Raw genomic sequence first — 25,883 nt, 5'->3', positions numbered from 1 at the left:
TGACCACGTGGGGCCGGGCCTTCCCCAGTGCTCGGGGCTTCGAGTTCTCCGGCCAGTCCAGGAGCCCGGGGGCCCAGGGGCCACTCCAGTGACAGGGTCACAGACCTGCTGCCCCGTGCTTCCACCTGACAGTTTGATTTCTGTTTGGGTGCCATCCCTGGCGGTGCTCGGGGCTTACTCAGCCTCTGCGTCGGGGCTGTGGGGACCATCTGGGGTGCCAGGGGCGGGACCCGGGTTGACTGCATGCACGGCAGGCGCCCTCCCCGCTGCACTGTCACTCTGGCCTTTCACTTTATATTGAAAAATGTTTTAATTTAGCGATTGTACTGTGGGCAGGACACCTGCCTTGCAGCTGGCTGGCCCGGGTTTGATCCCGGCATCCGCCACACAGCGAGAGCGGGAGGTAAGGGGAATCTAGTCAGTCACCTGAAACCTCGCCCACGGAGGGGCGGCCGGTGATGGGTCCCGGGGGCAGGATATGGCGCAGGTTAAAGAAGACCCGAGACCGTCTTCTCTCTCTTTCCTGTTTGGGGGGGGGCACTCTGTGATGCTCAGGACAGCGGCCCCCAGTCCAGCCACGCACAAGGCAGGCCCCCCCCTCGGACCCTCTCTCTCCGCCCATGGCAGGGCCAGGCAGGGCTGCGTGCCCGGAGGGGGGCTGAGGGCGGCTGGCCTCAGCACGAGCAGGACTCGCTGCCCAGGAGTGCTCAGAGCCGGCCGGGTCAGGGAATCCGGGACGGGAGCAGGGACAGGGATGGGTGCAGAGCACGGGGGTCCCCACGTGTGGCAGTGACTGAAGACCGAGGGAGTGTCCACGGGACAGAGAGAGACTTGGGGCGGCACCTGGCCCTCGTACAGGGAGGCGGGGCGGGGCGGGGACAGGACCCGGTGGGCACTCAGAGGCCTGGGCGTGTGGGAGGACCCAGCTGCTCCCGCCCAACAATAAGAAGACCCCTGACTCTCGGTCTTCTGAGTTTGGTGTGTGTATATATTAATTGAATCATCCTGAGAGTCTCAAAGCTCCCGTGTTTGAGTTTCAGTCATACACTGATGGAACACCCGTCCCTCCACCAGTGCACACTCCCCACCACCCACGTCCCCGGTACCCCCACCCCACCCCCGCCTCTGTGGCAGACAATTTCCCTCTCTGAGTTTGTATGCAGATCTTTCATACAACTCTCAAGAATCCACGTGCAGGACAGGCTGCTTCCGTGCTGACGTCACATGGTCCCCTGAGCACTCCAGGGCTAATTCGGGGGGCAGAGCCAGCACGTGTAACCCCCAAATTAAAAAGTTTAAAAATGTAATTTCGAATTTTAATGATGATTCTCTGGTATGGTGGTTAGGTACACTAGGCATGACAGGGTTTCTGTCACTGTGCCCCCCTCGGGCATTTGTTTTCATTGTTTCCTTATATCTGGTGCGGGAGAGACCCCTCTGTGCCTGACTTAGTGTGACTGTGCGGCCGGCTGTGTCTCTGACTGTGTGACTGTGTCTCTGACTGTGGGAGCGACTGTGTCTCTGACTGTGGGGGCGACTGTGTCTCTGTGTCTCAGAGACTGTGTCTCTGACTGTGGGGGCGACTGTGTCTCTGTGTCTCAGAGACTGTGTCTCTGACTGTGGGGGCGACTGTGTCTCTGTGTCTCAGAGACTGTGTCTCTGACTGTGGGGGCGACTGTCTCTCTGTGTGACTGTGTCTCTGACTGTGGGGGCGACTGTGTCTCTGACTGTGGGGGCGACTGTCTCTCTGTGTGACTGTATCTCTGACTGTGGGGGTGGCTGTCTCCGACTGTGGGGTAGCTGTCTTCTCTGACCGTGCTGGGTCTCAGCTGCCTGTCACCCCAGAGAGGGCTTCTCGGACGACAGAGCTCAGCAGTGTCTGAGTCTGACAAGCTTCTCCCCCACGGGGCCCCAGGGCTGCCGTGGTGTGCAGAAACCTGGTGGGTTGGGCTTGGGGGCGATCAGGCTGGAGCCACCGGGGCCTCAGGAAGCCACTAGCAGCCACAGCCGCACTTCCGCCTTCTCAGACTCAGCTCTGGTCTCCTCTGCACAGACCTACCCTAAACCATTCGTTCCCCTTCCTTCCTCCCTCCGTCCCTCCTCCCTTCTTTCTTCCCTTCTCCCTCCCTCCCTCCCTTCTTTCCTTCCTTCCTTCCTTCCTTCCTTCCTTCCTTCCTTCCTTCCTTCCTTCCTTCCTTCTTCTTCTTTCTTTCTTTCTTTCTTTCTTTCTTTCTTTCTTTCTTTCTTTCTTTCTCTCTCTCTCTTTCTTTCCTCCATCTCTCCCTTCTTCCTTCCTTCCTTCCTTCCTTCCTTCCTTCCTTCCTTCCTTCCTTCCTTCCTTCCTTCCTAACTTACTTCCTTCCTTTCTTCCCTCCTCTCTCTCTCTCTCTCTCTCTCTCTCTCACTCCCTGAAAACCTTCCTTCCTTCCAATTCTTCCTTCCTTCCGCCCTTGGCCAGGACACACCAGCAGTGGCGCGGGCTGTGTAGGCAGAACAACTCTCCATCCTGTGGGCCTCCCCAGCACTGAGCGTCCTCCCGAGGGGGGCAGCCCAGACAGCAGCGGGTGCACTTCGTGTCCAGTGCCCCGTTGTAAAGCCAGAGAGCGGCCCCCGAGAGGCCCCCACACCCTCCCTCCTGGCCAGGGGCCCCTGAGAGGCCCCCACACCCTCCCTCCTGGCCAGGGGCCCCCGAGAGGCCCCCACACCCTTCCTCCCGGCCAGGGGCCTCCGAGAGGCCCCCACACCTTCCCTCCTGGCCAGGACCCCCCCGAGAGGACCCCACACCCTCCCTCCTGGCCAGGGGCCCCCGAGAGGCCCCTACACCTTCCCTCCTGGCCAGCGGGCCTGTTCGGGTGACCAGTGCAGGGGTCGCTGCTGGCTCGCGTTTCCCTGGGCTCTGCCTGGCACCAGGCTGCACAGTCTCTGGGGGTTAACCGGTGAAGGCAGAGGGAGCAGCCCTGCGTGTGATAACTGCGCGCGAGGTTGGTGAGGGTGTCACTCTGCCAGGAGCGTCAGGGATAGCGCCACCTCGTCCTGGCGGCTCAGGCAGGAGCATCTTCACTTCTCTGTTGTTGCAAAAAGCCTTTCACGGCGATTCTGAGCTAAGAATCCAGTAAATCACCGCGTCGATGCCACCGCAGCCGCCCGCGGGCTCTGGGGCATCTCCAGCCCTGCTGTGGTTTATTTCTGCTCGGGGCACTCGGGGCAGCTGGGCACCAGCAGCCTGTATTTATCTTATTAGTTAATTGGGTCGAATAGTAAATTATGGCAGAATTAGAATAATTCCTCCATTTCCAAGCGCCTGCCGTCACGGGCGGGCCCTCCTGCGGTGTGGCCTGACACAGTAAACATGTCAGGGTGGCCTGGCCCAGCCCTCTGCGTGCCCGCGCCGGGCGGCTCTCAGCATCCCTGGCCTGCTCCCGTCTCCGTCTCTGTGGCATCATCGCGCTGCGTAAGTGCTGGGGACTAGGGGCAGGGAGGGGCCAGCACGACCTCAGGACCAAGGGCCTGGGGCTGCACACTCGCACACAAGCTTGACTCTCCACACACATCTGCACGCAAGCACACACGTGCACATGCATGCATGGATACACATGCATACACATATGTCTGTGTGGGACCTGGTCCCCAGGGCACAGCCTAGAGCACTGGGAAGGACCAGGCCAGACCCACACAGGATGCATGCACATGCACACACACGCACACGCACACACGCATACTCATACATGCATATACAACATGGTTCACACTCGTAACACAAGCACAACACAATCACCACCCACAGAAACACACAGGGCACCAACACACAGATACACATGTGCACATGCAGTAGACACACAAACATGCACACACCACACATAAGCATGCACACGGTCACCCGTGTCACGCCAAGCCAAAGGCACAGTGGGTAAGCAGAATCCTGGTCACGCCCACCCCTCAGGGTAGAAGTGGGAAGGGGATATTATGTGAGCTGTGGGTCTGTTTCCAGAACTTTCCGTGATTCTGCTGGCGGGTCCAGGTTTGTTGCAGCCTCTGGAGAGGCTCCGCGCTGAAGGGTGCTCCCCACACGGCTTCTCAGCAAACTCAAGCCCCCCTTCCGCGTAAAGATCGTTTTAGTTTAAATTCTCTGTGAAAGTTGCAAGTTGGCTGCGAATTTCTTCGACATGTGCGAGCTCTTCCAAGACAGACCCGAAGGGTAAGGCAGGCGGACCCACAGCGGGGCCCAGTCGGGGCGGCACGGCGGCAGCGAGGTGGCGGGGACGTGGCGGTGAAGAAGAGGAACGGGGTGGCGAGGGCGCGCTCGCCAGCGGCAGAGGTGAGGGCGCTGTTAGGGATTGGCACGGCGAGAGTGTCGGTGACGGTGGTGACGCACAGGGTGCCGTGGTGCAGAGGAGCGTGGCGGCGACAGGGAGGGCCGCCGGAGGGGGCCCAGGTGGGAATGAGGTGACCTGGCAGCTCCGAGGAGCCGTCCAGGCGTCTGACTGTGCCCGGGAGGACGCGAGCACGCGTGGGCACCGGAGGCCTTGCCAGGAGCACGTGGGCTCCTTAGGATGCAGGGACAGGGTCTGGACCGAGGAGAGGCCGAGGCGGCAGGGGCTGCACAGAGCCTCACGCAGACTCGGGCAGGGACTGCCCACGGCTGGCAGCCAAGGAGCGGCAGCTCTGCCAGGGCAGACTGTGGGCAGGAGTGGGAGTGAGGGAGGTGAGAGAGAGCAGGGAGGAGGAGAGAGGGAGGAGAAAGAGGGAAGAGAGAAGGGGAGAGACGGGGAGAGAGGGGAAGAGGGAGAGAGAGTAAGAGGGAGGACTAGAGAGGGAGAGGGGAGGAGGAGAAAGAGGGGGAGGGGGGAGAGGGGGAGAGAGAGGGGGAGGAGGAGAGAGGGGGAGAGAGAGGGGGAGGAGGAGAGAGGGGGAGGAGGAGAGGGGGAGGAGAGAGGGGGAGGAGGAAGGGGAGAGGGGAGGGGGAGGGGGAGGGGGAGAGAGGGGGAGGAGGAAGGGGAGAGGGGAGGGGGGAGGGGAGGGGGAAGCAGAGTGAGCGAGCGAGAGCAGAGGCTCCTGCTCTTCAGTGCGATCTGCCTGGGTCTCCTGGGGCAGTGCTGGGGGACGAGGTGCCCCTACAGGCGGTGGCCCCAGTGTCCCCCCAGCCCCCTGGGGCTGTGCCCGAGCACTCCTGTCCTTCAGGCGCCAGGACCACACGAGTCCTCGAGCCGTGCACGGAGAGGAGGTGAGAGCAACCGCTGACCGACTCGTCCTCGGGGAGTGGCCGGGAGCCAGGCCAGCAGCGTGTCAGGACACGGGCGTCCCTGCAGGCTGGCCGGCCCCTCCTGGCTCCTCAGGGTCTTTAGTTTCTGAGGCCACACCCCGCAGTGCTCAGGGGCGACTCCGGACTCTGCTCAGGACTGACCCCAGTGGGGCCAGGGACGCGGCCGGAGCCTCCCGGCTCTGAGCTGCCCCTGCCTTGGGTGTGAGGCTAGCACGCCCCGCAGGCGACCCAGAGGCTTTCAGGCACACCAGCAGCGCCTGAGTCGTGGAAAGAAAGCAACTCAACGTTGCAGAGATACCGTGGAACCTAAATTAATATATATCATAAAAATCACTTGAAAGCAATGTGTAGATTTTCTTGCTTTCAAGGAATTCTCAGCTAGGGATGCCAAAAAGCACAGCAGATGGGGATTGAAATGACTTTCTTATAGCCAAATACATCCAAAAATAAAACAACAAAATTTGTGAATTTTGTTTTTCCTGCTTTGTGGACCCCCCCCCCCCAGCAGTGTTTAGGGGCTACTCCCGGCTCTGTGCTTGGGGGTCACTCCCAGCCATGTGGTCCTAGAGGGCAGACTGGGCGGCCTCCTGAGCATCTCTCAGCCTCTCAGGCTCCGTCCCGTAGCAGCAGCAGTAAATAAACTCAATGCGGAAAGGGACCGAGTCCCTGGCTGGCCTGTGGAGGAAGGACCCAGGCTCTGGCTGGCTGCCGCATGCCCGCCCGCAAGGGCCTTTGGAGGGTCTTCATGCCGCCCAGAATCAGCCAATATGCCTTGCTCCGGGCTATCTCTGCTTTCCAGGGGGCAGCCCCTCTTCGAATCAGACCCAGAGAAGCCAAGTCTCGGGGGTACCCAGTGTGCACCCCGCAAGAACCTGGCGGACCTGTATCTACTTGGGCCAATTGGGCTCCTTCCTTCCTTCCTTCCTTCCTTCCTTCCTTCCTTCCTTCCTTCCTTCCTTCCTTCCTTCTTCCTTCCTCCTTTCCTTCCTTCCTTCCTTCCTTCCTTCCTTCCTTCCTTCCTTCTTCCTTCCTCCTTTCCTTCCTTCCTCTTTCTGCCCTTTATTTTTCATTTCTTTTAATTATTATTTTGGCCATACTCTGCAATGCTCATGGTCACTTCCCGCCCTGCACTCAGGGATCACCACTGGCCATGCTCGGAGGACCTTAAGGGATGCTGGAGATCGAATCCGGGTCAGTTCCTTACCCGCTGACCTATGACTGGTCCCAGAACGAGCCTTTCAGTGGACAGCTCTGATTGACCTTGTCCCGGCGGGTGTCCAGCAGAGCACCGGGTGTGGACAGCCGACACCGGGAGGTGGGCACCAACTGGGGCTGCCGTAAGGGCATCCCTGCCGCCTGGGACGAGAGCGCCACAGTGCCCGCTGACCGCACCGCAGAGACCATCCAGGCGCACCCTGGATGCCTACCTGACTCCGCCCCGCCCACTAGCCCCGCCCTCCACAGCTCCGCCCACCCTAGCCCCGCCCCTCCCGAGCGGCGCCCGCCCTTGCCCCGCCCTCCAGCCCCGCCCCGTCCTAGTCCCGCCCCGTCCTAGCCCCGCCCCTCAGGAGCTGTTTCTCGCCCATCTCAAGCTGCGCCCGCTCTAGCCCCGCCCACCAGCCCCGCCCCATTCTAGCCCCGCCCCGTCCTAGTCTTACCCCCCCCCCCCCGTTTTAGCTCCACCCCTCGCAAACTTCGCCCCGCCCCAGCTCCGCCTTGTTACCGCCTAGTCCCGCCCATAGCCCCACCCCTCAGGAGCCCCGCCCCAGCTCCGCCCAGCCCCGCCCCGGCTCCGCCCAGTCCCGCCCCAGCCCCGCCCCAGTCCCGCCCCTCCCGCGCGCCGGGCCGGCCGACCCGGAGGGCCGTGACGCCACTCTTGCGCGCCGGCGCTCTCTGCTGACGCGCGCCCCGCCCCGGCCCGCCCCCCGCGCGCGGCTTCCGGAGGCGGCCTGAGGCGCGGGCCCGGCGGCCGCGGGAGGATGGACGCGCCCGACGAGGTGTCGGCGCGCGAGCAGCTTTTCCACAGCCAGGTCCGCGAGTCCACGGTGAGCCCCGCCGCGCCCCTGCCCGCGCCGCGCCCGCCCCCGCCCCGTCCCTGCCCCGTCCCTGCCCGTCCCTGCCCTGTGCCTGCCCCTGCCCCGTCCCTCCCCGTCCCTGCCCTGTGCCTGTCCCCGTCCCTGCCCCTGTGCCCGCCCCTGTGCCTGCCCCTGCCCCGTCCCTGCCCGTCCCTGCCCCGTCCCTGCCCTGTCCCTGCCCGTCCCTGCCCTGTGCCTGTCCCCGTCCCTGCCCCTGTGCCCGCCCCCGTCCCTGCCCCTGCCCCGTCCCTGCCCTGTGCCTGCCCCCCGTCCCTGCCCCGTCCAAGCCCCTGCCCCGTCCCTGCCCCGTCCCTGCCCCTGCCCCGTCCCTGCCCCGTCCCTGCCCCTGCCCCGTCCCTGCCCCGTCCCTGCCCCTGCCCTGCCCCTGTGCCTGCCCCTGCCCCGTCCCTGCCCCGTCCCTGCCCCGTCCCTGCCCCCGTCCCTCCCCGTCCCTGTGCCTGCCCCCGTCCCTGCCCCCCGTCCCTCCCCGTCCCTGTGCCTGCCCCCGTCCCTGCCCCTGCGCCCGTCCCTGTCCCTGCCCCTGCCCCCGTCCCTGCCCTGTGCCCGCCCCTGCCCCCGTCCCTGCCCCCGCAGCCTCCCGCCCTCTGTCCCGGTACGGGGCCCCGTGTCCTGTCGCCTGTCTTAGCCCCCGTGTCCCCTCTTCTGGTGCCTTCCTGTCTCACGGTCACTGGTCCTCGTGCTCCCCAACCTGCCCCGAGCCCTCTGCCCTGCTCCCTCCTCCCCTGCCTCTGTCCTGTGCCTCCCTCCGCCCTGCACCTGCCCCTTCTCTGCACCCTTCACCCCACACTGCCCCTTTAGCTCTGGGCACTCCTGGGGCTGGCCCCTGTGGCCTTGCGGGTGGCAGCGTCTGTGCTGGCCGCCCTGTGGCCCTTGGGGTCCTGTAGCCCAGACCCCCCCGAACTGGGTGCTTGGGCGCGGGGAAGCCATCCTGGGCCATCAGGGTCCCTCCTTGCCGGGGTCACTGCGGGGGGAAGGGGCTCCCCAGGGCCCCACCCTGGTTTGCACCCTTCTCGCCTGCTTTGCACCTCAACCCCCTGTGCTCTGGCGTCATCGAGGGGCGGGGCTGGACATCACCGAGGGACAGGGAGCCTGGTGGCCACTGAGGTTCGGGGAGCAGGGGTTCGAGCCACCCGCCCCTGGCCAGTCCAGCTTTGTTGTGCCTCACGTGAAGCTGCAGAGGCCGAGTGAGGGCGTCCCCCGCACCCACCTGGAGACGTTCCGGGTCATACCGGGAAAGGGGGTGACCAGCACCCAGAGGACGTGCAGGGGACACTGGCCTGGCTCCACACTCGCTTTTCGATTCACGCTGCTGGAGGTGGGGGTCCTGGGACCACAGGAGCCCGTCTGCGCTTGTCCCTGCTGCAGGCGGCCCTGAGTGCATAGTACGGGTGACGCTGCAGGTGACTGTGCCGGAGAGGCTGTGCGGGTGACACAGTGCAGGTGAGGCTGTGCGGGTGACACAGTGCAGGTGAGGCTGTGCGGGTGACACAGTGCAGGTGAGGCTTTGCGGGTGACACAGTGTAGGTGAGGCTGTGCGGGTGACACAGTGCAGGTGAGGCTGTGCGGGTGACACAGTGTAGGTGAGGCTGTGCGGGTGACACAGTGTAGGTGAGGCTGTGCGGGTGACACAGTGCAGGTGAGGCTGTGCGGGTGACACAGTGTAGGAGAGGCTGTGCGGGTGACACAGTGCAGGTGAGGCTTTGCGGGTGACACAGTGTAGGTGAGGCTGTGCGGGTGACACAGTGTAGGTGAGGCTGTGCGGGTGACACAGTGTAGGTGAGGCTGTGCGGGTGACACAGTGTAGGTGAGGCGTGGGTGAGGCTGTGCAGGTGACACAGTGCGGGTGAGGCTGTGCGGGTGAGGCTGTGCGGGTGACACAGTGCGGGTGAGGCTGTGCGGGTGACACAGTGCGGGTGAGGCTGTGCGGGTGACACAGTGCGGGTGAGGCTGTGCGGGTGACACAGTGCGGGTGAGGCTGTGCGGGTGAGGCTGTGCGGGTGACACAGTGTAGGTGAGGCGTGGGTGAGGCTGTGCAGGTGACACAGTGCGGGTGAGGCTGTGCGGGTGAGGCTGTGTGGGTGACATAGTGCGGGTGAGGCTGTGCGGGTGAGGCTGTGCGGGTGACACACCGTAGGTGAGGCTGTGCGGGTGAGGCTCTGCTGGTGACGCCTTGTGGGGTGGCACTCTGGGTGACGCTGTACGGGTGACTCTGTAGGTGAGGCTGTGCGGGCTGACCTTCTCAGTATCTTGCTCGCCTCTGACTGTCCCTCAGGCGGGCTGGTGAGTGCGTCCCCGTGGGGCAGGGCGGGGTGACCGGGCGAGGAGGTGCTGCCCAGACGCAGGTCACCTGCCAGTGCCCTCTGAGCGGTGCTTGCTCCGCATCTTTCCAGCACTCGCGACTCTGCCTTGAGCCATGGTACTGGTTCTTAGCGTTTGTTGCTAAGGATTTTTGCTTCTGTTTGGGGTGGGGTGGGCTGGAGCACAGCACGGCGGGGAGGGCGTTTGCTTTGCACGCGGCCGACCCCGTTTGATTCCTCCGCCCCTCTCGGAGAGCCTGGCAAGTGCCCTGTGGCGAATTCGAGATGCCAAAAACAGTAACAACAAGTCTCACAATGGAGACGTTCCTGGTGCCCGCTCGAGCAAATCGAGGAGCAGCGGGACGGCCTTGCGACAGCGTTGGGGGGGGCACCCCTGGCCCTGGTGCACCCACGCAGAAGGTGGCGTTGCCTTCCTCCGGAGCAGAGCAGCTCTGAGCACTGCTGGGTGCTCCCGCTGGACTGGGAAGTGTGTGAGTGGACCGTGTGTGGTGCCTGACTGAACCCTCACACGCGAGGCCTGGGCTCCCCCCAGCTGCAGCCCGCCCCCTGTGTGACTTCCTCTGAGGGCCTGTGGGGCCTCTCCTGCCCTCTGGGCGTCACCTGCACGGTGTCACCCGCAGACCCCCTGCCTCCAAAGCACCGCGCGCGACCTTTGTCACAGGTTGGGGGGACGCCGTCCCTGGGGGTGGGCCCTGCTGGCAGACTCATGGCTCTGCTCGTGCCCGTCGGACCCTCCGGACTTACCCGGGTTCTTGAGTCCGAGCCCCTGAGCTCCCCGCCACTCCCTGGGCCGTGCCCGTGGCCCCAGGGCCTGGCCGTGAGTGCCGGCTCTCCCTCGGGGGCTGCTGCTCGCTGAGTCGCTCAGGCCGCGTGGCTCAGCTGTCGGATGCTCTGATTTCGGCTTCGCCTTTTCCTTTCCGTGACACGATATGCACGTGTCATGCATGTTTCAGGACCAGATCCGGGGCCTCGGGCACGTTCTGATGGCTGTGCCCTCTCTGGCCCACGGACGTGCGCTTGCTGCATGGCGCTCAGTACTGGGCACACGGACGCGACACCTTCCACACGCCGGCCGCAGTTTCCCTCAACAGCATCTTGCAGCCTTTTTTTGTTTCTCTTCTGTTTTGGGTCCCACCCGGCGATGCTCAGGGTCCCTCCTGGCCCTGCACTCAGGAATCACTCCTGGCGGTGCTCGGGGGACCCTACGGGATGCGGGGATTGAACCTGGGCTGGCTGCGTGCCAGGCAAACGCCCTCCCCGCTGTGCTCTCGCTCCTGCCCCAGCGTCTCGTAGCTGTCAGAGTTTGGTCCTCGGCCGTTAGGTCGCTGCTCTTTGAAGGTGTTTGAACCGGAACTGCTCCCCCTAGAGGCTCAGAGCGTGTGTTGGAAGCTCGAGGGGCCCTTTGGCTCCCCGCTGGTGCTCAGAGGGCTGCAGGGGCCCGTGTCCCCCGCACCCCCGCCTCACCTCAGGCCCCCTGACCATGGCCCCGCCCCGCGCGCAGTGGGTTCAGGTTCTCTGCGGAGCGTGTGGAAGGGCTGCACGGGTCTCGTCCTCCAGAAATGCCCTTTGACGGTCCCGGTCCTTCCCTTGGTTCCGTCCAGGCCCCTGGCCCGTCCGCGGGTCACGCCTGAGGCGTCTGTTGTCCGTGGGTGGTGCTGAGCGGGTCCCGCGCCCCAGCTCCTCACGGGCGGCGCAAGCAGAGCGGAGCTGAAGGGGCTCCCGGGGGGATGCCGCCGTCTGTGGTGCTGGGGGTGAGGCGGGAGCAAGGCCGCACGGACTCTGCCCGTCGCAGATAGAACCAGGCCGTGAGCAGAGGCTGCTGGGGGCACCGGGGGGAAGGGCTCTGCGGTGCTGCGAGTGTCTGCTCTGGCGTCAGCAGCTTCTGTCAGGCGTGGCGAGGAGCTCCTGCTCGCTCGGCCCGGGACTGCGTCCTGTCCCCTGTGCCCACGTCGGGACGCAAGAGCCTTGACGCTCTGTGACCTAGCGCTTAGCACCAGTCAGTAGCGTGTGGGGTGGGAAGCCCCCGTAGCCCGCCGTCCACTCCCACAGCCGTGCCCGCTGCTGTCGGGGAGGCCAGAGACGACCTGGGAGCTTGGCGGAGTGTTCGTCACCACGGCCAGTGTGTGCGCGGGCTCCCAGGGGGCTGCTCCACGGGGCTGGAGAGTCCAGTGGGCGGGAGAGCCCGGGGGGCTGGGCAGACCAGGGGCTGGGCCAATCCGGGGGCTCTCGCACCTGGGGCCGCTGATGCAGCGGGGGGGGGGGGGGTGCTGGGGCACTTTCTCTGTGTGCGCAGAGAAGGTGGAGTCCCAGGGGTGCCCGTCACTTTCCCGAAGGGACCGTCGGCCACACAAGTCTGGGGGCCCCCTGGTGCGTCTGTTGTTGCCGTAGAGGAGAAGGTAAGTGTGCGCCCCAGAGCCCCCAGGGCCAGCAGGCGCCCCAGAGCCCCCAGAGCCCCCAGGGCCAGCAGGCGCCCCCAGAGCCCTCAGGGCCAGCAGGCGCCCCCAGAGCCCTCAGGGCCAGCAGGCGCCCCCAGAGCCCCCAGGGCCAGCAGGCGCCCCCAGAGCCCCCAGGGCCAGCAGGCGCCCCCAGAGCCCCCAGGGCCAGCAGGCGCCCCCAGAGCCCCCAGGGCCAGCAGGCGCCCCCAGAGCCCCCAGGGCCAGCAGGCGCCCCCAGAGCCCTCAGGGCCAGCAGGCGCCCCCAGAGCCCTCAGGGCCAGCAGGCGCCCCCAGAGCCCCCAGGGCCAGCAGGCGCCCCCAGAGCCCCCAGGGCCAGCAGGCGCCCCCAGAGCCCCCAGGGCCAGCAGGCGCCCCCAGAGCCCCCAGGGCCAGCAGGCGCCCTGGGGTCCGTCCGTCTGAGTGTGCCGGCCCGGCTGTTCCCAGTGCTGGTGCAGGGCGGCCGCAGGCTGTGTGGGTGCCTGTGGGCCGGCCTGCCCCAGGGCGGGGTCTGTGCTGGGGGGCAGAGTGTGGCCGGGCCGGGGCCACTGCCCGCCGGAGCCCCACTCAGCGCCCCGCGGGAGGCAGACGCAGCGGGCTGTGCCGGGGAGGGAGGTGGGCGCACGGGCCCCCCACGGGCAGCCTCCCCGGCCCCCTCCTAGTTCTGCCGGGGCGCAGTGGCCGTGGCCCCCGGGGGAGCAGCAGGAGGGCAGGGGTCGGCCTCCCCGTGCACTCGCTCTGGGGGTGGTGGAGACCCCGTCCTTCCCCTCCAGAGCTGCCGAGTCCCGTCTCCGGGGTCAGTGCTCTAGAAACCGCCGGAAACGTGGGGGTTTGTCTGTGGCGCTGGAGTGGAAGGAGCCAAGTAGAACTCAGTGGAGGGACTCGGCGACTGAGACCTGATACCCGGGCAGTGGTGGAGAGGGGTCCCGGCCCAGTGCTCTCGATGGCTGCTGCTAATGAGCACTGTCATGACGGGAGTCGCCTGCTCTGGTTCTGCAGGCGGCCGTGCCCAGTGGCCGCCCCTCCACTCTGCTGCCGGGGCCTCCCGCGGGAGAAGCTCCCTGAGGGTGCCGAGCCGGGGGAAGCGGCCTGCCCGGCCACGGGCGTTGTGCGGGGAGGGGAGGGGAGGAGGCGTGGGCCGGGAACTGGCGGCTGCGGCTGTGCTGTGGGGGGAGGGGCTGGCGCGGGTCCCCTCTCCCCCACTCCCGTCAGCTGAGGCTCTGGCAGGGAGCACTGTTAGTCGTCACCGCAGAGCACTGTCCAGTGTGTGTGGTCGAGAATGTCCTGCTCTCGCCAGGGCCTCTGATACCATCCTCCCGCACCCAGCCCGCCTTGCTGCTCCTCTCTGCCCCGGGACAGCCGACACAGTGCTCCCTCGCCCTCCTCCCTGGGCGGGCTGGAAAGTGCTCCCTCGCCCTCCTCCCTGGGCGGGCTGGACAGTGCTCCCTCGCCCTCCGTGGGAGGGCCAGACAGTGCTCCCTCCCCTCCTCCGTGGGAGGGCCGGACAGTGCTCCCTCCCCTCCTCCGTGGGAGGGCTGGACAGAGCTCCCTCACCCTCCGTGGGAGGGCTGGACAGTGCTCCCTCCCCCTCCTCCGTGGGAAGGCCGGACAGTGCTCCCTCGCCCTCCTTGGGAGAGTGGAGGGGACATTCTGATGTCGGGCAGGGGGTCCTCAGTGTTGTGATGACAGACTGCCCGGGGCCACGCGGTGCCCGTGTGAAGCTCCCGGCACCCTGGCTGGGGGTGCCCTCACTCAGGGGGGCACCCGCACCCCAGCCAGACCCGGAACCGGGCCCCCTGCTGCTGCCTGCCCGCCGTCCCGGCCGTGCCCGGCTGGGGAGGGGCTGAAGCCCGCGGCCGGGGGCAGGTGTCTGAGGCCAGCAGCTGTGGCTCCCAGGGGCCCGCTGCCCGAGAGGCTCCCGAAGGCGGTCACGGCCTGCTGAGGGCAGTGCAGCAGACAGGCAGTGGTGACCGCGGGCCCGCGTGCTGGGCCAGTGTCCCGTCACGATGTCCCCAGCACGCGGAGAGGCAGAGTGACCGGTGTGCCGGGCCCGGTGAGGAGGGTCGCACGCCCCGGGGGAAGCTCAGGGGCAGCCGTGTCCTGGCCGGGCCTCGGGGGGCCTTGGTGCGGTGGCTGTGCAGTCGCCCCCTTCCCGGGGCCCGTCTCCCTCCCGCTGACCGTCAGCCCTGGGAGTCCAGGCTTCCGCCTTCCGTCCTCTTCCTAGTGTCGCCCGCTGCCCTGCTGGCCGCCGAGGTGGCCGCTAGCGGCGGGCAGGAGAGGGATTTGCACGTTTTATTTTTAAACTATTTATCGGGCCCTCGGGGCGGTGGCCCTGTGTGAGGCGCCCGCCCACCTGAGCTGTGGCCCGTGGACGCGGGGTGCCGGGCCTGTGCCGGGGCTGCTGGTGAGCCTGAGGGGCGCAGTGGCCCTGGCGTGGGGGGGGGTCTCTGGGCTCCCATCGCGGCAGTACCCGCCCCGGGCTGGGCCCGTGTTGTTCGTGAGGCTGCAGGGCCGGGCCCTGGGCCGCAGGGACAGTGGGCCGTCGTGGCCGTGGCCTGGCACTGGGCAGAGGCGTGTGCGGGGCACCGAGCTGCAGCGTCTGCCCTCGGTGCGGGTGGCCGAGCCACGGCAGCCAGCACTGGCTCTGGCCGTCCCGAGGGCTGGGGCCCGTGTGGGTGAGAGCGGCCTGGTCGGGGAGCCCACGGGTGGGCTGTGCGTGCGTGCGTGTGTGTGCGCATGTGTGTGCATATGTGTGCATGCGTGTGTATGTGCGTGCGTGTGTGCGTGTGTGTATGCGCGTGTGCATGTGTGTGCATATGTGTGCGTGCGTGTGTGCATGCGTGTGCGTGTGTGCGTGTGCGTGCGTGTGTGTGCGTGTGTGCATGTGTGTGCATATGTGCGTGTGCGTGTGTGGAGGAGCACGTGCGAGGCTGTGCTCTCTCTTGCAGATCTGCTTCCTCCTTTTCGCCGTCCTCTACGTCATCTCCTACTTCATCATCACACGGTACAAGCGGAAATCAGGCAAGTGGCTCCCCCGGGGGTGGGCGGGGGGCTCTGAGACGCCCCCTCCCTGTCTCCTCTCAGACCCCCCCTCCAGGCTCTCACCTGGGGGCTGCAGACTCGGGCGGGTCTGCTGAGGGGGCCACATCCGCAGACTCGCCCCACGCGGCGCCCGGCTGGTCCCTCCCGCAGACCGGGTGGTGCCACGTGTCTTCAGATGGTGTCCCACAGGCCGCACACGGGCTCGCAGGGAAACGGGGGTGAGGGCGGGCAGTCAGGAGTGGTGGGCGGGGCTGCTCTGGCCCGCACACGGGCTGGGAGGTACGGCGCTCCCTCGGGCTGACGACCACCGTGGCCTTAGTTGCCTGCGGACTCTCCGGCTGGGAGCTGCTTTCCCGCATATCCCCGGGCACGCAGTGGGCGCGACTGCGCGAGGGGCTGCAGCAGCCGCGGCCCGGAAGGACCCAGGAAGCCCCGCTCATCTCTGCGAGAACGGGGCCTGTGGGGGCGTCCCCGTGAGCTGGGCGGCTGGGCGGCGCCCTCAGCCCTGCCTCACTTTCCCCAGTGCTCTTTGGAAGATTTCACTTTGCAGTGGAAGTTTTCACAAAAGACTCAGGGTTATTTGTTAACCAGACAGTTTATTGTGTCCTGTCTGACTTAGGTTTGGGTTTGTGCTGAAGTAAACAGACTCTCATATCTTTCCTGTGCGTCGTTCCCTTCAATTCTTACTCTCAGGTGTCGGCATTCTGTTACGTGATGAAAATACTAACATCTTAACATTTTTGCAGATGAACATGAAGATGAAGACGCCGTAGTCAACAGGGTTTCGTATGTATTATTGCCGTGTTGGTCTGGGGGCTCAGGGCGCTGCTCAGGGCTTACCCAGGGGTCCCTCCTGGGGGGGCTCGGGCCGTACGGGCGCCGTGGGCAAGGCACACGCCCTTCCCGCCGTGCTGCTGCTCTGGGCCTGCATCTGAACGTGTCTCGGCCCAGTTGTTCCTTGTGTGTTTTCCTTCTGCCGTGACGGTGAGAACGAGCCGTGTCACCCTGGGAGCCTGTGTGCTGCCTCGGGCCCCACGGGTGCAGGTGTCCCGGGGGCCCTGAGAGTCCACCGTGCTGTGGTGATGGAATGTTTGGAGCAGGACCGCCGGTGTGCCAGGCGCTTCCTGGGCGTCCGTGTGAGCCCACCTCGAGGTGGCCGGAGCCCTGCCCGGCCCTGGCCGCCTGCTCCCCCCCACCCCCGCTCGTCCCCGGGGGACTCCCCAGTGGGGCTGACTGTGGGGACCCTGGCCACAGCCCTCGGCCTCAGGTGTTCGCGGGTGCAGGCCCAGGGCTGCCCGGCCTCATCCCTGGGTCTGGTGGTCACTGGGCTGCAGGGGCAGCTCGGGCGGGCATGAGGGGGCGCTGGGAGCAGCCTGGCCGTTCCCCACACAGGGCCGTCTGACGCCTGCGTCTCTGGGCCTTCCCTTCTGGAGCACTTTGCTCTGTGGCCGCTGGGCCGGGCCGGGCTGCGGGCCGGGCGCCCCCCCACAGGGGCCCTGGAAACGGGGTCCCCACTGAGCTGGGGCGAGGGCTTGCGCCCAGGCCGCACTTCCACTGGCTGCCACAAGAGGGCACCGGCCCCCGGTGCAGGAAGGCGCGTGGTTCCCGGCCTGGGGTGCCCGCGGGGTGCCCCTTACCCTCAGGGAACTCGCCTGGAGCTGGGCCACGGCCACCCGCGTCCCCACCCCGGCCTGATGGGGCATCCGCTGTGTCAGGCATTGTGGAGACAGCGGCCTCTTGTGGCACTGGACGGCACGGCCAGGCCTGAGGCCACCCCAGCTCCAGCCGGGCCTCAGCTCCCAGGGTGCTGCCCCCCCTCGCCGGGGGCTGGGAGGGGAGTGGGTGGGGGCCGCCCCCAGCCAGGCCTGTCCGGTTGTCCTCTCTCCTCTGCCCCCCCTGGCCCGCCTGCCCGGCCCCTGCCCCCTGCCCTCCTTGCCCTGCCCTGTGCCCTCCCCGCCCTATCCCTGCCCTCCCTGCCCTGCCCTGTGCCCTCCCCAACCTGTGCCCTCCCTGCCCCTGCCCTCCCTTCCCTGCCCCTGCCCTCCCCCGTGCCCCGCCCTGCCCCTGCCCTCCCTGCCCTGCCCTTGCCCTCCCCACCCTGTGCCCTCCCCGCCCTGCCTCTCTCCTCCCTACCCCGTGCCCTCCCCGCCCTGCCTCTCTCCTCCCTACCCCGTGCCCTCCCCGCCCTGCCTCTCTCCTCCCTACCCCGTGCCCTCCCCGCCCTGCCTCTCTCCTCCCTACCCCGTGCCCTCCCCGCCCTGCCTCTCTCCTCCCTACCCCGTGCCCTCCCCGCCCTGCCCCTGCCCTCCCTGCCCTGCCCTTGCCCTCCCCACCCTGTGCCCTCCCCGCCCTGCCCCTGTCCTCCCCCTGTGCCCTCCCCGCCCTGCCCCTGCCCTCCCCACCCTGTGCCCTCCCCGCCCTGCCCCTGCCCTCCCCCCGTGCCCTCCCTGCCCTGCCTCTCTCCTCCCTACCCCGTGCCCTCCCTGCCCTGCCTCTCTCCTTCCTACCCCGTGCCCTCCCTGCCCTGCCTCTCTCCTCCCTACCCCGTGCCCTCCCCGCCCTGCCCCTGCCCTCCCTGCCCTGCCCCTGCTCCTGCCCCGTGCCCTCCCTGCCCTGCCTGATGCCCTCTCTCCGCAGGCTGTTCCTCTGCACCTTCACGCTGGCAGTGTCGGCGGGCGCCGTCCTGCTGCTGCCTTTCTCCATCATCAGCAACGAGGTGCTGCTGTCCTTCCCGCAGAACTACTACATGCAGTGGCTCAACGGCTCCCTGATCCACGGTCAGTGCCCCGTCCCCGGGGTCCCTGCCTGCCGCGCCCCTGGCTTGGCTGCTCGCCTGGGACTCCTCCCTGCCACCGAGGGGGGCGGTTTCCTCGCCAGGACTTGGCTAGATCAGCTCGGTCAGATGTTGAGCAGCAGAGTCTTGGCTTATCTGGAAGCACCAGGTCTTTCCTTCTCTGTGTGACGTAGGAACCCCCTCTGCTCTCCTCCTCTCCAGGGGTCACGGTGTCACGGGGGGAACGTCCTGTGGCTCAGGTTCAAGTTACGGTGGTCTTGCAGGTACTGACCCCAAAGGCCACGCGTGAGTTGTCTGGCCGTCACATGGACCCGCATTTCACCTTGGTTCTGTTTTTTTTTTTTTTTGGTTTTTGGGTCACACCCGGCGATGCACAGGGGTCACTCCTGGCTCTGCACTCAGGAATTACCCCTGGCCGTGCTCAGGGGACCCTATGGGATGCTGGGAATCGAACCCGGGTTGGCCGCGTGCAAGGCAGACGCCCTCCCCGCTGTGCTGTCACTCCAGCCCCTTGGTTCTGTCTGTCTAGAAGCTGTCGTGAGCTGGGACAGCTTAGTGGTAACCGCCAAGACACGTAAGCGGATCTAGTCGCACCTTTCGGTGGTTTTCGCTGTGTGTGGACCCTTTTCTTTTGTGCTAAGCTGTGTGGTCACTCGATGCTCTCAGCACTTCCGTTTTTCACAGTCCTAAGTATGTTTTCTATTTCCTCGACTGTCCGGTTTCATTTGGTTTGTTCTGTGACTGTGGCGCCGGGTCGTTTACTTGACCGTAGTTACGTGGTTACGTGTCTCTCTGGTTGTACCGACTGCTTCTGTGACCAGGTTCTACGTTCCTTTTTCTTTCTTTTCTTTTTCTTTTTTTGTTTGTATTTTGGCCACACCCGCGGTGCCCAGGGATCACTCCTGGCTCTGTGCTCGGGGCCCCTGGTGGCGGAGTTGGGGGATGTATGGGGTGTCGATTCGATGTCAGGGATTGATCCGGGGCTGGCCGCGTGCAAGGCGTGTGCCTGCTGCATCTCACAGGTGCTCTGTGTCTCCTCGTCTTTAAGGCCCTTTTGCTTACGCCTAACCGTCCCCCCCATCTGGGATGTAGGGAGCTAGTTTATTCTTCTCCCTGGTGCATGGCCAGAGACAGGTAAGTTCTGGGGGTTGAGAAATAAGGTTGGTGGGGCTGGAGCGATAGCACAGCGGGGAGGGCGTTTGCCTTGCACGCGGCCGACCCGGGTTCTATTCCCGGCATCCCAGATGGTCCCCTGAGCACTGCCAGGAGTAATTCCTGAGTGCAGAGCCGGGAGAAACCCCTGTGCATCGCCAGGTGTGACCCAAAAAGAAAAAAAAAAGTAAGGTCGGTATTATGTGCAATGTTCGAACCCTGAGCTCCCGGGCGCGTGTTGGCCTGAGCATTGCTCTCCTGTGTGTGCTCTGGGACGTGCTGCGGGGCTGCAGGGGAGCCCGGGGCGTGCCGCATTCCCGTGCTGTTTCCCCGTGGCCCCTCGTGTGCTCACTGAGGTCAGTTCCCCTCGGCCGTGCCGTGTCGCGCCTTCAGGGAGAGCCGCTCCTGGGCTCCCGTCACGCGTGGGTCCCCGCTCTCCGGGTTCCGTCGTTCGTTCATTCCGGGCTGTGCGTACGGGCCGCGGGGCGCTGGCGGGGCTCTGCCGAGGCGGGAGAGTGGGCCGGGCCGGGCCCCTGCTGGGAGGAGGCTCCCGCCCCGCGTCGGCGTCTCGCGCTCATGCCCGTCTGCAGCGACTGTTGCCTCACCACAGAGCAGCCCTCACAGCCTGCAGCCACGCTGTCGTGTGCTTCTCTCGCCCGGGGTAGGCTCGGTGCTCGCTGCTGCAGAGCCCCCGGGCCCCTCCCCCGGGCGCTGCGCGAGCTGAGTCCCTCTCGGACCCGGTCAGACCCGCAGCTCCTGCCGCACTGGGTGCCGGAGGGTTCTGCGTCAGTTTTGTCATCTTGGCAGCCGCTGACTGTGGCCGAGCTGTTCCCTTTCCCTCTGCCGATTGTCCTCCTGTCCCCTGGGGCCCGTGCTCGGGACGGGGCCCCCAGGAGGGGCCGCCTGTGCCCCCCGCGCTCTTTTGTCTGTGACGGAGTCACGCACCGGCGCTGCGCTCCAGCAGGGGGCGCCAGACGCCAGCCCTTGCCGCAGCCACTCCCGGGGTCACGAGCAGCGTCCGCTCAGGCCCCCGAGGGCCCTTCCTGAAGGCCGCCCTGGTCAGCGCCTTGCGGAGGCCCCGGAATTCCTGGGTTCTTAGGGCTGCTGCTCTGCCCCAGCTGGTTGTTGCAGCTTTCTGAGACAGAGAAACCTAATGTTTTGCAAGTCAGTGTGTAAAAATGCATAATATGTTCCTATGGGTGAATACTTCAAATTTAGCAGTGTTCTGATTTCTAATTCAGAACATCCTCAATCAGAACTTAGTGTTATACTAGCGGATAATTAGATGCGTGCACGTGACGATGTTAAATGCAAAACCAAAATATTTGGGCACTAGAGTCAACCTTTTGTTTCGCAAAGTTGCCGGTATGATCACTACTTAGGAAGGGACGTTTGATAGGTTATTTGTCCCAGTTTTGATTCCGGTCCACAGCCAGCGGTCTCAGGGCCAAGTGCTTGGGGACCAGGGGCGGGGGGGGGGGACTGTGGAAATGTGCTGGTGGGTGCCAGACAAGCCCCGTAAGCCCTCGTTGTTTCCTGTAGGATAACATTGGTTTGTCCTTTCTGCCTTGCCTCAGTGAGCTTAGGTTTATTGGGTTACTCCCATCACAGTGCTCCCATTCCTCTGTGTTTATTTGTAGCTTCTTTCTTTGTGCTCTGTTGACTTGTAAATATTGTTTTTCTCTTCTCCTTGAGTCCTTTGCATAGTTAATTCAGAGCAATGACCTTTGTGTATGGGCACAGGAAGACAGTGCTGTGCTTCTGTGACATGGAGTTAATTGACTCTCAGTGATATTTTCCTCCTGGGCATCTGTTCTCTCGACCTAAGCCTCAGCTGCCCTTACTTCCTAGCACCCCCAAAAGCAGGGTCCCGACGAGGGACGGGACGGACCCAGGGCAAGTGGTGAGTTGTGTGCTACCCTGGCATCGAGATGGGCCTGGCCAAAGTGCCTCATGCTTAACTATAAGTTAAGAGCTTGGTCTTGGACAAGTGCTGTCATGACCCAAAAAGTGATAACTAGATTCGGACCCCGCTAGGGTTAGGAAAGACCAATCTGGCCTGAGTGCTGTGGTCTGAGTCTGTGGCGAGATGTTCCCAGGAGAGCTGCCCTGCAAGCCTCAATGTATCTCTTACTGTGCCCATACAAAATAACTAATACTGAGAAGTAGAAGTAAGATGTTAGTTAAGATGCTAAGTTACTGGACTGTGGAGAAGAGGAACACCCCTAGGTGGGTGTCACCCTTGAGCCTGGAGGCCGGCAGGAAGGGCTTTTTTACGTTGATTTTGCTACTGGACGGGGTGTAGTGTCTACCCCAGTAGTGCTGGGGAGTCGAGGGAGACGAGAGAGCAGGGCAGCGAGGTGGAGAGGGGGAGGGAGAGAGGGAGGGAGAGAGAGGGAGAGATAGGAAGGGTTCTGCTGTGAGTCGGAGCGCGGAGACGAGCGGGAGAGGCGGGGGGAGATGGGGTGAGGGGGAGTGTGAGGCTGGAGTGGGGGCTCAGAGAGACTGGGACAGGCGCGCGGGGGGAGTGGAATAAACGGCCACTGATCAACCTGCCGGCTTGGCCCTCGCTTCCTCCTCCGTCCGCCCACGGCCTGGGCCCACACCCGGGCGGGGGAGCGGCCGGAGCCCACCGAACGCGGCGGTGAGAGGGAGAGCCCCCGGAGATTATAAGGCTGGCATCCCCAGGGTAACAGTCTCCTTCCTTGGTTTTTTTTCCTCTGTTTTTTCGCTTTTTCTTTTCTTTTCTCTCCTTACATGTTTGATGTTCTTCTGTAACTTGAACTTTTGTGTTTATTGCAACTTAGATCATTAGTAAGTTGAGCCTGAAACTTTCACTTTTATGATATCTGACTTAAAATTTTTTTTTTGTTTTGGGCCACACCCAGCTATTCTCAGGGCTTACTCCTGGCTCCGCACTCAGGGATCTCCTGGCAGTTGGGGATCACATGGGGTGCCTGGGGTCGAACCCGGGTGGGCCGTGTGCAAGGCTGATACCCTGCCTGCTGTACTATCTCTCTGGCTCCCAAGCTTCAACTTAAAAAACATATTTTTAGGGGCTGGAGAGATCGTGCAATAGGTAAGGCGCTTGCCTGTGTGTGGCTGACCCGGGCACCCCACATGCTCCCCGAGCCCATCAGGGGTGATTCCTGAGTGCAGACCGAGGAGTCAGCCCCGAGCATTGCTGAGCGTGGCTCAGAAACAGAGAGGGAGAGAGAGGGAGAGGGAGAGGGAGGGAGAGAGGAAGCGGAAAGAGAGGGAGGGAGGGGGAGAGGGGGAGAGAGAAAGAGAGGGAGAGAGAGAGGGAGAGAGGGAGGGAGGGAGAGAGGGAGGGAGAGAGGGAGGGGGAGAGGGGGAGAGAGAAAGAGAGGGAGAGAGAAAGAGAGGGAGAGAGAGAGGGAGAGAGGGAGGAAGAGAGGGAGAGAGAGAGGGAGGGAGAGAGAGGGAGAGAGAGAGGGAGATGGAGATTATATACATGTAAAAATGATGTTCAAAGTTTATGTAAAACAGTGAATCACCATGAATTACAACCTGGGTTACCCATGGCTGAGCTTCAGGGTTCGAGGTTCCAGCACCCACCAGAGTCCCCAGGGCCCTCCCGGCAGGCTCCTGCTGAGGACCGGGTCTCTGGCCGTTTAGATTCTGATGGGTGTTTGACCTGCTAGGCGGGCGTGACTGTGGCCATGCTCAGGGGTCAGTCCTGGCTTTGCTCTCCGGTCACTCCTGGTGGGGCTTGGGGGCCATCTGGGGTGCCGGGGATGGACCCTGGGTGGGCCGCGTGTGGGTGAGCGCCCCCTGCTGTACGTGGCTCCGGCCCGCAGGTGACTGTTGGCAGGGCAGAGCGGCGGCTCTGGTCACTCCTGGCCTCACGTCCCAGGGCTGTCGGACCCGCAGGTGGGAGGGCCCCGGTGACTTCTGTCAGACGGCCGGGAGCTGGGGTACACGTGCCCAGCACGCGGGGTCCTGGGTTTGACCCCCAGGGCCGCACGGCCGCCCCCGCACTGCTGTCTGCTCCCGAGAGTGACCCCCACCGCCACTTCAGTCACATCACGTGTGAGACTCTGAGTACCCGGAAGGACTCCTGGGTGTCCACGCCGAGGTGCCCCTGCGCCTGACGCCCCTGCGCCTGACGCCCCTGCGCCTGACGCCCCTGCGCCTGACGCCCCTGCACCTGACGCCCCTGCGCCTGACACCCCTGAGCCGTGACGCCCCTGCGCCGTGACGCCCCTGCGCCTGACGCCCCTGCGCCGTGACGCCCCTGCGCCGTGACGCCCCTGCGCCTGACGCCCCTGCGCCGTGACGCCCCTGCGCCTGACGCCCCTGCGCCTGACGCCCCTGAGCCGTGACGCCCCTGCGCCGTGACGCCCCTGCGCCTGACGCCCCTGCGCCGTGACGCCCCTGCGCCTGACGCCCCTGCGCCTGACGCCCCTGCGCCGTGACGCCCCTGCGCCTGACGCCCCTGCGCCTGACGCCCCTGCGCCTGACGCCCCTGCGCCTGACGCCCCTGCGCCTGACGCCCCTGAGCCGTGACGCCCCTGCGCCGTGACGCCCCTGCGCCTGACGCCCCTGCGCCGTGACGCCCCTGCGCCTGACGCCCCTGCGCCGTGACGCCCCTGCGCCGTGACGCCCCTGCGCCTGACGCCCCTGCGCCTGACGCCCCTGCGCCTGACGCCCCTGAGCCGTGACGCCCCTGCGCCGTGACGCCCCTGCGCCTGACGCCCCTGCGCCTGACGCCCCTGCGCCGTGACGCCCCTGCGCCGTGACGCCCCTGCGCCTGACGCCCCTGCGCCTGACGCCCCTGCGCCGTGACGCCCCTGCGCCTGACGCCCCTGCGCCTGATGCCCCTGCGCCGTGACGCCCCTGCGCCTGACGCCCCTGCGCCGTGACGCCCCTGCGCCTGACGCCCCTGCGCCTGATGCCCCTGCGCCGTGACGCCCCTGCGCCTGACGCCCCTGCGCCGTGACACCCCTGCGCCTGACGCCCCTGCGCTGTGACGCCCCTGCGCCCTGTGGGCAGCCCCCGGGGCTCCAGGTGGCGGCCTGAGAGAGGGGTCTGGGGGGAGACGGACTGAGCCCCTTCTTGGCAGCGGCTGGGGCGCGGGGACACATGCTCACGTGGGCGTTCCCCAGGGCTTGTCCCGAGGGCCCGCCCGAGTCTGAGCGCTCCTGCGCCTCACCGCCAGCGGGAGTTCCTCAAGACCCCCGTGGCGGCTGAGATTCACGCTGGCCGGTCGGGTGGGCGGCTGTCTGGGGGGGCCGGGGCCGGGCGGGGCCTTGGCCCCTGCTGTGCCGTGACGAGGTAGGGCACAGAGACGCCCCTTTGACTCAGCGGTAGGTGGAGGCTGTGCCTTGGGCCCGGTTTCGGCCGCTCTGCTCGGCGTATGTCCATGCGTGGGCCTGGGGGCCCGCGGGCGGGGCGCCTCTGGAGGGGCTCGGGACCCTCTTTCCGCTGAGCCCCTCGGCGGTCCTGAGGGGGCAGGCGGTGGCCGTGCACACAGCCCGCCAGGCCCAGCCCAGGTCCAGCTAGACACCACGCAGGGCGGCCCTGAGCACGGAGCGAGGAGCATTCCTGGTCCCGACGCCGCGCATGCTCGTGCCTGACCCCAGCTGGCAGGGGCCCGGGCGGCACTGCGGGGGGCTCGCCTGGCGCGAGGTGACCCGCGTCGACCCCCGGCACCTCTGCAGGTGCCCGAGCGCTGCCAGCACTGATTCCTGAGTGCAGGGCCGGGGTCAGCCGGGAGCATCGCGGGGGCGGCCCCAGGCCCAAAGCCCCCACTCAGAAAGGAAAAATGCAAACCCAAAAACAATCCCCAGAAAGTCAAAAGCATACCCCCAAAGCCCCTCCAGGAGCCGCAGTGGGCGTGGGAGAGGGTCAGCGGGCGCCGCGTCCCCCAGGTCGGGGGAGGACAGCGGGAGGGACGGGGTCCAGGCTGCGGGCTGGCCTGCGGGTTGTGAGGTCGGAGGCCTCTGGAGGTGTCTGCAGCAGGGGCCGTGGCGTCCCTGCGGTGGGGGGGCGGGGGAAGGGCTCAGCGGGCGTCCGCGCCTGCTCGGGAAAATGCCCCGCTGCTTCCCAGAGAGTTCTCCGCACTTTGACTTGGCTTTTGATTGCTGAGCTGGTGTGTGCAGGGCCCACGCGGACACTGGCCCCGGTCAGGGCCAGGACTCAATGCCACTGCGGAGTTCTTCCCGTGAGCACTGGGCCGAGAATGCCCCAGCGCCCTCGGGCAGGACTCCTGGAAACGGCCTTTGCAGATGTCCTTGTTCCCGGCGCGGCCCGTGCAGTGACCTGTGTCCACAGAGCAGCAGGGCTTGGTGACGGGCTGGGGTCTCACGTAGGGGCCCATGCGTGGGCACACGACAGAGGTCGGTGCCATGGCCCATAGCCCAGGGCCGCTGCTCAGCACCGGCTCTTGGCTCTGTGTCCCCGGAACCGGGGAGAAATGCTCGGGCAGGAAGTGAGAAAAGCTCGGGACTCTGGGAGGACGGGCCCAGCGCACCCGGCCTGTGTCCGGGCAGGCTAGGACGCTGTGTCCAGTGTCTCCCAGACGAGGCAGAGCAGACACAGCAGCTGATCCACCCGGCAGTGCGGACGGGGGCCGGAGGGAGAGCTGGGCGCCAGCAGGGCTGAGAAGATCGTTTATCCTGATGAAGATGAGCATGACCCGTTACACACTCACACACACACAGAGCGACACGCAGACCAGAGCGATGGCACAGTGGGGGGGGCTTGCTCTGCTCCCGGGGGACCCTGGGGTCAGAGCTAAGAGTAACCCCTGAGCACTGCTGGGCG

General features: G+C 65.7%; 1 protein-coding gene across 3 annotated transcripts in view; it reads left to right on the top strand.

Moving 5' to 3' along the window:
* Positions 1–7,174: 7,174 nt before the first annotated feature.
* The window catches only part of LMBR1 (limb development membrane protein 1), a 61,553-nt gene continuing 42,844 nt past the window's right edge, over positions 7,175–25,883 (top strand). For 2 of the 3 annotated variants that reach the window (XM_055139982.1, XM_055139984.1), the window contains exons 1-4: positions 7,175–7,305; positions 15,055–15,127; positions 15,895–15,934; positions 17,786–17,925. In XM_055139982.1, the coding sequence (XP_054995957.1) occupies positions 7,240–7,305; positions 15,055–15,127; positions 15,895–15,934; positions 17,786–17,925 (319 nt within the window). In that variant the 5' untranslated portion in view covers positions 7,175–7,239. The remainder of the gene's footprint in view (positions 7,306–15,054; positions 15,128–15,894; positions 15,935–17,785; positions 17,926–25,883) is intronic. The other variant, XM_055139985.1, reaches the window with a different exon arrangement.

Source organism: Sorex araneus, chromosome 1, assembly GCF_027595985.1.
Source record: "Sorex araneus isolate mSorAra2 chromosome 1, mSorAra2.pri, whole genome shotgun sequence".
NCBI classification, from domain to species: Eukaryota; Metazoa; Chordata; class Mammalia; order Eulipotyphla; family Soricidae; genus Sorex; species Sorex araneus.
The sequence above is the reverse complement of the archived record's forward strand: the minus strand, read 5'-3'. Positions and strand labels throughout refer to the sequence as shown.